Raw genomic sequence first — 10,925 nt, forward strand, 5'->3', positions numbered from 1 at the left:
TTCTCAAAAATTTCCAATATAGTCTTCCTCAAGAAAGCCCATCATTGGCCCTTTCAACCGCAGAAGGGTTTTATGCCCTAGACCTGAGCAAATCACCATTAATAATTTCTCACAGCTTTTCACTTCCTTTGAAAGTGTAACTTATCTCAACGGCTCAAAGATATCCCATCCTATGTCGCCAAATCCCTGGGTTTCTCTTTCAGCAGTTACCTGATTCAAATGCCAGACTCAGACTGGCAAAGTTCCAGGGGAATACTACGGTGAGATTTCTCCAGGAAGAAAATCAAAGCCATCTCGACAGTTCGAGTGGTTCCAAGTCGTCTGAGGCAAGCACATCTTCACGTAGAGAAGCAATGCGTCCATGGGCAGGTCATATCACTACTTCCTGCAGAAGTCCTCTTCTCTGAGATCTTCCTCCATGTTCCCCTCCCCAAAGTTTCAACCACTGCCTATGCCTGAACCTCCAGCTTGACCTTTCTCCTTGATAGTTCCACTGGATAGCAAGCCCTCAATCCAAACCTCACATTTTAAAACCCAACAATCCCCCCACTTACTTTCCTCAATGAACACCAAAGGTGTTAGAGATAAGGCTAGAAATGGTTAGAATTTAGTTTTTTGGTCTGGATACTGTATTGGTACTGGTCAAGGATCTCAGACATAGTGGGACATAGTAGTACCATAGTTTTATGGGGTTAAATGTAAGAAAGTACCATTTTTGGAGGTGAAAATGGTCAGTGTCAAAGAGTTTCATGTGGGTCAACATAAAATAAAATTTTTCAAAATTCTAATAAAGACCAATGACATTACCTAACTTCTAAATAATTATTTTCACATCCTATTTGATGATCATGAAATAAAAACTCTTTATGGCTCTAAAAGGTAGGATTTCTTGATTTGCCAATCTCAATTAAAATTGTCTACATAAAGACTCAATCACAGGTTCATACTAAATGTGGTTCTCATTTCCTCCAAATGAGCTCATATTCACATACTTGTCCATCTGGTCCTCAAAATTACTAAAGAAGGAGGGTTCCCCTCCCCCAAGATTGCATGCCTTTTAGTGAAAAGGCTGTCACAGATACCACTACTAAGAGTCTATTTTCAATCTGTAATTATTCCTAGGGATTATAACTAACACTTCTACCTCCTAGCAAAAACAAATGAAAATAACTCAAAGTCACACTAACTTCTCAGTTTTGGACTTGGCACTCAGGTCAACTCCTTTCCAGGAACACACACACTCTCCCGAATCACCATGAATATCTATTCTTTATTTTCTAATTCCGCTACTATGAAGTGCAACATGTTTTCCAAAAAAATTTGTTTTACCATATTTTGTATATAAGAATCACACATTTAAATTTACTTATATGCATCATTAATGTAATTTCTCTTTATTAAGTGGGTTAAGATTCTCAATCTGAGAAAAAATGGTCATTTCAAATCAAATTTAGCTGGCCAGAAATTCTGCTCATTAATATAGTTGACATGTTATAATTTAAATAAATTTGCATGAATGAATTTTTATTTCAGAAATCTGTAAATTCCAATTTTTTAAAATTAAGCAATTTGCCTTTGAAGGCTCAGTCTTAGAATTAAGAATTAAGTCAGATAACTCCATTCATTTTGAGGACTTGAGAAAAATACTTTTTTTAAAACCACTACGGAACAGGCATGAATTGGAGTTAATACATATATAGCTCAAGGAGTTCTAAAGACTGTAAAAAAAGTTTCTTTATTGTTACATTTAAAATTTTTAATTGTGCTAAACACTTTTCAGAAATAGGGCTCATAATTTTCTCATTCCAAAAATGAATACAGAGTCTGAGCAGGCGTGGGGCTGGGCCTGGGGAACCAGAGAAGAGCGTCTGCTCGTAGTCCTCTCCTTAGAGAGATCATGATGGCACCAGGGGACCATGTCCTAGAAGGCTGGCCTCTTGCAGGAGGGACTTCAGAATGGGTGGAGGAGGTTGGGCTGGGTATAAGTCAAAGGGGTGAATCAAACATGGTGAGGGCCACTCTGTGGGATTGGACCTTGATCCTGCTGGGGTGGGAAATGGAATAGCAGACAAAGCTTAGCTCAGACCTGGCCTCCCAGAGCACTGTGGGAGGTCTGAACTCCCTGTTGAAGGCAATAAAGAACCAGAGGGACTTCAAGCAGGAAATACCATGAGTAGGCTTGTGCTCCATAAAGACCACTCCTGCCAGTATCACGGAGGAAAGCCCGAAGAGAAGCATAAGCCATGGAAGGGTGACAAAGTAGGTGGCCACCACCCTAACCCAGGCAGGAAACACAGAAACTCTGAGGACCTTAAAGCACATGATGGAATGAAGGGGCAGGGTCCAGAGAACTTTGGCAGGTGAGCTCCACCAGAGCTGGGAGAGAGGAAGGCACCAAGAGTAAGTCCCAGGATCCCATTTGAGTGCCAAGGAGGAAGATGTCTCCAGTATCATGATGGCAAAGCACATGAGAGGAGCATTTTGGAAACATTCTCTCCTTTTCTTCACCAGCCTAGTTGAACTGGGTGGCCCTCTCTGTACTTTGCAATGACCTTTCTGTCTCTTGAACCTGACTATAAGCTCCTTAAGGCCTAAGCTCAACTCAATTCTCTATTCCTGGTCCCTAGCAGGCCCATTATAAATGTCAAATAAAAGAATGAATGGCCATGCCTATGCCCCACTACATTTTGCTCTTCAGTAGGGTTGCAGGTCAAAGCATCTTCCGGTTTCTGGCATGGAAAACTGTGGGGAGGAGGAGGGGTGCGTGTGGCACCACCACCCACCCACCCACCCCGCATGCCTGCCTGCGCTCAAATACGTTGTTCGCATAAAAAATGTTCCAGACTGCTTTAGAAAGACCAATTCCTTGCACTCAAGATTTTCCTGCCTTTGGAATTTGTCTAGCACAGCAGTTAGCAAACGTTCCCCCTAATCTCTGCTTTCTGTTCTTTCTGGAAGAATCAGTACCGTTCCCAGGGAAACAGCAGTACAATTCTGACTGTCCTCCAACGTATTCCGTACCAACTCCTCTGCTCATCATGGCGGCTCCCCCACCCACTCGGGTCCTGCGCCTTTTCTGTAGGTGTCTCCCAGCTGCAGCAACTGACGGCGGCGTGTGCTGACAGCTTTCTGAAGCCGAGTTCATTAAGTTTCCCAGCTAAGAATTATATGCGTCCTCCCACTCTTGGAGAATCTTTGGAGTTCAACTTTCTACCACGGTGCCCTTGGCTGGAGGGTACCCAGTACCTTGGGGAGGGTCCAAAGACAAAGAGTGACTCTTCTGCCTCACGGCCCATGCATGTGTGATCATCTACAGCAACCCAAGTGCACTTAGAACAACAGTCCCTCTGGGGGCAGAGGCTACTTGGGGCTCATACTAGATTCTGTCTGTCCATGCCTACCTGCCAACATCCTTCCCCGGACATCAAAGTCCCCTTGGAACTCCCGCCCTCCCTTCCAGCCGTGGCCACAGGGACACACCCCCCTCCCTGTTCCCCTGCGCTGGATGACAGACATCCTGTAAATGTGCAGCTTTCTCTCTCCTGGCCGGTGAATAGACTCTCCTCATCAGTTTGCTCATTTCTCGTCAATATTGCTGTCTTGAGTCTCCAGTCCAGGAGCTCTCATGGTGGGATCATGTCTGCTTAACTGGATTTATGAGCAGCCTGCCGTGGAATAGCATGGGGCCATTTAATACTTTTATAATCCCTCCTGTCTCAAATTGATGCCTTCCTCGCCATTGTTCCTACCAGCCCCTGGTTCTAATCCTCACCACTCTGCCCAGTGGGTCCTATCTTGGGCTCCTGCCTGGGTCTCCCGGACTCAAGTCCTCACGCATCTGATTCTTCATGCAAACAGTCTGCTTCTTTAAGCACAGACTTCTGGAGCTCCAACACCTGCAGGGCTCCGCCCTCATCCTGCGTCCCAGTCCACTGTAACCTGGGCCCTCTCTCTGCATCCCAGTCTCCATCATGAGCTTCAGCCAAGCCCGTCTCCTTCTCTTTCTCCCTCAAGCACATCGCAAGCAGCAGACACCTGCAAGAACATGGAGCCTGGTGTCCCAGCCTGCCCACCCTTTAGACTCTCCCTCTCTGAGCTTGTCCTCTCACCCCTTTTTCAGAGGGTAGCGAAGAGGGGCTAGGGAAGAGGGGAGGGCGGGTGCTTTCATGAAAGAGTGATGTGAACACTTATTCTGATGACATCCCACTTATTCACGCACCTCCCTACCCCCAAGAAACACAACAGTCGCTTCACTCCATTTCTCCAGCCAGGAATACGATTTTCGTCTCCTCTCTACTCAGCTAATGTTTAGTTACTACTGAAATTAAGGTCTGGCCCGAGTCCTACTCGCTCCCAAAGCTACTTCTCATTGTCCCCACCCACAATAGCTTTCCTGATTTGACCTATAATTTCTGTTCTGTACACAACAATTAATATTAAGCCATGTATTATTTCCCTCCAAGAGTCCAGCAGTGTAAATCCTCTCTTTACAATACATCAGGATGAAGGGAAGCTGGTGATTTAATGCACATGGAGTTTCAGTTTGAGGCAATGGGAAAATTCAGGAGACGGATGCGTGATAGCATGATACTGTGAATGTGTTCATGTCACTGAATCATACACCTAAGAATGGTGACAATAGTAAATTCTATGGAAAGTCTATTTGACCACACACACGAAACAGTACATCAAAGTCACTAAGCCACAAGTCTATGCCTCATCATCCCTCCCCAGTCCAGGTGTAGAGCTCACTACTGTTAATAAAAATACTTGCTGCGTGAGGATAATAACATCTGAACATTTAGAGTTTATGGACCCCCTTCCACATAAACTAGTTTAACCGTTCGATCCTGAGAAACACAATGAGGTAAGAAAGGTATCGCTTACCTTTATTTTCTAGATACATGGACACGTGAAGGCTTAGGGACTTGACAACGGTCAGAGAGTACCAGTGAGGGCTAAGAGCCCTCTAGGTTTCACGAACCTGGAAATGGTCACCCGCTTTTTAGTAACTGTTCACCTTGTTGAAACACGTACCGCTTTCTCTCCCGAGAAAAGTTCACGCAAAGGCAGATTTCCTGGTGCAGGGGAGAAGACACTTCACTTTGCTCCCTTCCTCGGCAGGTACTCGCCGTGGAACACTGGGCGGGGCAACCTCAGGTTCCCTGGCTCTCTAATTAACCTGGACCCTGTGGGCAGCTGCTCCCACACATGTCTTTGGATGCTGCCTGACCCAACCCGGCGACATTTTAGCCTGGGTGACCGGGTGAACAGGAGGTACTCTGAGATGAGTGGTGAATCAATCCATGTAGGTTCTGACTATGCAGAAGAACTTGACCTTCTCTAGGACTGACTAAAACTGGGGAGAACTCCAAATGGGGAAATATATGAACCACTCACTTATTCTCCCCAAAGCTGGTAAAAAAGTGTATTGATCATCCAGCCATATACAAGTTAAGGGTGTAAGGACCCCTCATGTCACAAAACACACAGTCATTTACTTCCTTAAAAGGCCTGTACTAGCCTCCCAGAGCGGTGAAGGACAGCACCCCGTGCTTACAGAGATAGCACACATAGTCAGCATTGCTGTTCTGACAAGTCACCTCCTGATTAGGCTTCAGTCGAACTGAAGGTTGAATATGTTCCTTGGTTCCAAGAGGAGCTTTCTTCTAAATACCAAAGCTCGAGAAGTTTCAAAAGTCCACTGAAGACAGCCTCATTTACATGAATATAAATATCCCCATCCCTGTTTACTAAACATCCCTGAAAGAGAAGGGGAGCACTCTGAAATCCCTGTACGCATACTTAATGCTAAAATCAATGTCTTCTGAATTGCCTCCTTTTGGAAAAAAGCATGAAGTTTCCTCAAGAAATTGAAAATGGAATTATCACAGGAACCAGAAATTTCATTTCTGAGTATAAAACCAAGAAAATTGAAAGCAAGGTCACGAGAAGATACTGGTACGCACATATTTACACCAGCATTATTCACCATTGACAAAAGCAACCCAAGTGTCCATCTTCAGATAAACAGATAAGTAAGTGGTATGTACATAGAGTGGAATATCATTCAGCCTTAAAACAGAAGGAAAATACTGACCCATGCCATAACATGGATGGACCCTGAAAATATTATGCTAAGTGAAATAAGCCAGCCACAAAAGGACAAATACAGGAGGATTTCACGTACGTGAGATCTCTAGAGGAGTCACATTCATAGAGATGGAAAGTAGCAGGGCGGTTGCCAGGGGCTGGGGAGAGGGGAGAATGTAAAGTTACTCTCTAATGGGTATACAGAGTTCAGTTTTCCATCATGGAAAAAGTTCTGGAGATTGGCCGCATAACACAGCAACATGCATTCCTTAACCTTAAAGAACGGCACACTTAAAAGTGATTAAGATGGTACATTTTTTCTTACATGGATTTTGCCAAATTTTTTAAAAATCATCTAAGAAAAAGGAAAAAAAAAAGCACTATACTTTCACTAAGTCCTTCTGTAGCAAGGAATTCCACACCAGAAAGCAAGGATTACCACAGCCTATGAGACTCTCTGAACTGTGGATATAATTAGGCACCACATCCATTAAAACGCTACGGACGTCATCATGTGTTACCAACATCTGTTGACAGATCTCATACCCAGCATATCACTGAAACGGAGTGTGGAGAAGGTAGCCCACAATAGAAACAATGGTATTTTATCCTTGCCCTGTTCCAACAGTGTGTCTCATAGGACATAAATAGAGGCCACTCACTGCTCTTACTCTGAACTCACAGTTCAATATTATTTTATTGACTTGAGTAGGTGCTATACCAAAAGTAGAAACACAGTATGTTTTAGATCTATTCAGATCTGTGTCCTATGGCAGTGGGGGTTTTCCCCCCCAGCATCTACAACACTCAATCTATCCTGAGATGAAAAAAAAGTGAATTCTCACTTTAAACTTTCTAGCATTCTTTTGAACTGGGATTGGGAAGTATATATACTTTTTAATAAAATATGTCAAGTGCTATACAATTATAATGATATATTCATACAGGAATTCTATTTAAAAATATTGTGAACATGATAAAAAAATTAAGAGGAGATAGATGTCAATGTAACTTTTAGAAACTAACATTAGCTCTATCCTGATATTGTACTGTAAGAAAAAACAAAAACAAAAATAACAGAAACACTGTGATTAGACCGTTAGTCCTAAAAATGATGGTCAGAATACCTGTCCAATGTGTTAGCTACTTTACTGTGTCTCATAAGAAAAAAAGGCAACCTTTGAAAGGAAGGCTTAGGAGTTTAAAAAAAAAAAAAAGTGAAAAATGTAGTAATCAAAACTGTGGGAAAATCTTTTAGAGAAAAACACTAATGCTGAAAGTTAAACTCACTTTAACTTCTTGCTGACTGATAATGCATCACTGACCCAGACGACATATTAACAATCCTCACGCCATGTGTTTCTCTCACGATGTCATTTTAAAAACAGCAGGAGGTCTGAAATGTTATTTTCCCTTGTAGACTCAACTTCTATTTATCACTTTTGTCCTCTTGTTTCCAAGAAGGTGGGGATGGTGGAACTCTTAGGAAACTAAGGTAGAGAGGGAAATGTACCCAAATGAGAGCTTTAGAATAATAATAGTAAATGGTATTTGACCAGAGAGAGTGGATGACAAAAGAGAGATCTTGATGTAAAAATAATGCTTCAGTATTTGGTAATTATCCAAATAGGGAGAGATCCTCGCAGCCAAGGCCGTTCATGGGGACAGAAGGATGGGATGTATGTGTCGCCCCACAGTCATATGCTAATTTACGGTGTCATACAGCACACCCACTCACAGGGGCAGCTAGGAGAGCATTTCCCATGCACACATATGGTGGGCAGACCTTATTCACTTAAAAGCAGGTCTTTAGCAGGGAATTCCACTTTGCCCCACATCCCAGAAAAAAAGTGGGGGAAGTATAGGGCACCTCACTTTTGTCCTGACACTGTCATCATAAAGCTGGGTTAGCAGGTCTGGGCTGGCACGTCCGCCAGGCTCTGTGCCCAGTCAAACAGGAGGTGGGATTTAGCCTCCTGGTGAGCATCCCCTACTTGTTCTAGCCAAGGGGATCAAGAAGAAACCTTGAAATAATGGAATATTCCATTGGGCCCCCAGAGCGCCTACCAAGAAGGGCAAGGAGCTTTCAGAGCTGGCTGACTCCCTCATCTCTGGGTGCTTACCTCCATGAACCATAAATAGAGTGTGAAATAATTATTACTTTATTGGTGTGTGTCTGGTGTTCCTACAGCATCTCTCTCTTAGGAGCCCAAAACACCTAAAAAATGATTTGCAATTCCTCTTTGGGGAGCCCTGTGGAAATCCCAATGACACTGATGTTCCCCTGACATCTTTTATTTGGGGAGGGGCGAGAGGCAAACGGAAACAGTGGTGCAGGTAAAGTATAACTCCCGTGGCCAAGGTCACAGACTCATGGCGTGAGGAGCTACCCGAGAGAGTCTTTCAGATTCTGATCTAACGCTGATTAAAGCAGATTCACACGTACACAGCACTGTTCCTCTTTTAACATTTTTCGTTCTGTGACTCTTACGTTACTTACACACGCGCGCACACACGCACACGCACGCGCGCGCGCGCGTACAGACTGGACGCCCAATTTCGTGCCTGTCCCTGGAAGTGTTCTCCTTCCTAACGGGGCACCCTGACTACGATGACACAGGACAACACGACACCTCCACCACGCGCCCTCTCGCTAGTGCCCGCAGTCGGCGAGCCCGCGGGGGCTGGGACACACAGACACCGGGGCCGAGCCCTCAGGCGGCGGACACGGGCCCCTTGCTGACCTTCCTCTGCTGCTTCTCCCAGGCGGGGTCGAGGAGCAGGTCGCGGTCCCACTCCTCCTCCTGGATCATGTACTCGTCATCGTCATAGACGTAGTTGTACTGCACGCCGGGTTCTATCTGGTTCATGGCGCTCGGGGAGCCGGGGCTGCGGCGGGGCGCGCGGGGCTCGGACGGACTGATGGACTGACGGGATGGCGGGCGGAGAAGCGGCGGGGCCGGCGGGGCGCGCGGAGCTCGGCGGAGGCGCAGGCGGCAGACTGGCGGGCGCGGGGTGACCTTCGCGCGGCTCCTCTCGGGGCGGCACGCCTAGACGCTGGGTCGCGGGCGAAGCACCAGCTCAGGCGGCGAGCAGCTGCCGAGCGGCTTAATACCCGCGCCGCCGGTCACGTGGCTGCCGGGCCGCGCCCCCGCCCCGCCCTCCGCCCGCCTCCGTCCCGACGCTCGGAGCACGTGCGAGGGGGCTGGGGCCAGGGCTGGGGCGCGGGGTGGCTGGGGGTCCACGCTCGCGCCGCTGCAGCAAACCTCTTTGGTGGTGAGCTGAGCCCGCTGGCGCCAGCCCACGCCTCCCACTTACCCCCGGCTTGGCTTGCCGGCACCTGAGTCGATTGCGGGGTTGGGGTGGCGGCGGGAGGGGGTGGGAGGAATGGATGTATGCGGTCCAGGGGCGGCCTCCACCTGCGACGCATCCAAGTTTTCCATATATCATTTGCATATTCAATTTTCCACATATTTCTATAGATAACATGCACTTAAACCCCTGAAAAGTAAAGTTTGAAAGATACAGAATCCCTTCTTGTCCTCCCCTCCCCCACCTAGGGAAATCAAGGCAAGAGACTTGGATCAACCGTATTAAAACGTCAGGAACCAAATCAAAGGCGGCAAGTGTCAGCTCTCACCTGCCAGTCATAAATTTAAAAGAACTGACAATGGTGGACAAGCAGCCAACCTCATGTTACACTTCCATCTCGCCGCGATACGTTGCGCATAAGCATTTCCATCCCTCTGGTTCTGCTTAGCTGTTCCCTATCAGTTATGCCTGGAAGGAACCAAAGCGTGGTCCTCAGCGACCGGTAGGTTGAAATCTTTTCATCACTTTATGGATTAAGTGCCTACTGTAATCCAGACACTGCTAGGCACGGGGGAATTCAGAGGCAAACTGCTAGGCAGGGCACTTGCCTCCTGAAGTTTAAGTCCAAATTGAGTAAAAGTTGCCCACAGATGCTATACAACTGTTTGTGGTTCAAGAGCTTTCAATTTGTTGACATGTTTCAAGCGACACTATGCCTAGATTTATCATTGTTCCTTAGAATTCTGACATCACTTAGTTTTATTCTTTTGAGCTTTTTGCAAAAAGACGTTGACAAATTAGCATACGCTCTGCATTCACATTTTTAAAAACATACCCACTAGAACGTGAGCTCCATGAGAGCAGGGATTTTGTCTGTTCATAGCTGTAACTCCCAGCAACTAGAAGGATGTCTACTACAAATGAGGTGTTCAAATATTTGTTGAAAGAATAAGCACTCTTGGAAATAGTGATTGAGCTCATTTACGTGAATTAAATTTAAGATTTTAAATTTATATTTTGTATTAAAATCATACTCTCTGAAAAAGTTTATCACTAAACTTTAACTATTAGGAACTGTATCAACAATTTTAAAAAACTGTGAATCTTAGTCTTCAGAATTAATTGTGGGGACTTCAGGTAGCAGATGAGGTGAAATAAAAGGAAACAGATTTACCTTCCTTCCTGAAAAAACCGGAACCTGGGGAACAAATATATAGGAAACAAAAATTTTCAAGATGTTGGTCATCAGGCAAAGAAGGATGATGATGAAAAGAAATAAACAACATGAGTACTATGATTGTCCTAGTTTATTGCCTGGAGAAAGTTTCTAAGATGCAATCCATAAAGGGGGAACCCAGGCATAGCTCAGTGGTCTCCCTAAAGGAAGTTCAGAGAGACAAGGCAGCTAGAGTTTGCAAGGCCAATTACAGAAGAGGAGAGAGCTGCAAAGAGAGAGAACGCTGGATTTTCAGAGACTGCCCCTCTAGCCTGATCAATGAATGCATGGGGAAAAAAGTACC

The 10,925-nt window shown here is 45.5% G+C and overlaps 1 protein-coding gene across 2 annotated transcripts in view; it reads right to left on the minus strand.

Moving 5' to 3' along the window:
- The window catches only part of ACTN2 (actinin alpha 2), a 65,808-nt gene extending 56,670 nt beyond the window's left edge, over positions 1-9,138 (minus strand). The window contains exon 1 of one of the 2 annotated variants that reach the window (XM_059397373.1): positions 8,838-9,138. In XM_059397373.1, the coding sequence (XP_059253356.1) occupies positions 8,838-8,963 (126 nt within the window). In that variant the 5' untranslated portion in view covers positions 8,964-9,138. The remainder of the gene's footprint in view (positions 1-8,837) is intronic. The other variant, XM_059397372.1, reaches the window with a different exon arrangement.
- Positions 9,139-10,925: the final 1,787 nt, after the last annotated feature.

The sequence above is a fragment of the Mustela nigripes genome, chromosome 4, assembly GCF_022355385.1.
Source record: "Mustela nigripes isolate SB6536 chromosome 4, MUSNIG.SB6536, whole genome shotgun sequence".
Taxonomy (NCBI): Eukaryota; Metazoa; Chordata; class Mammalia; order Carnivora; family Mustelidae; genus Mustela; species Mustela nigripes.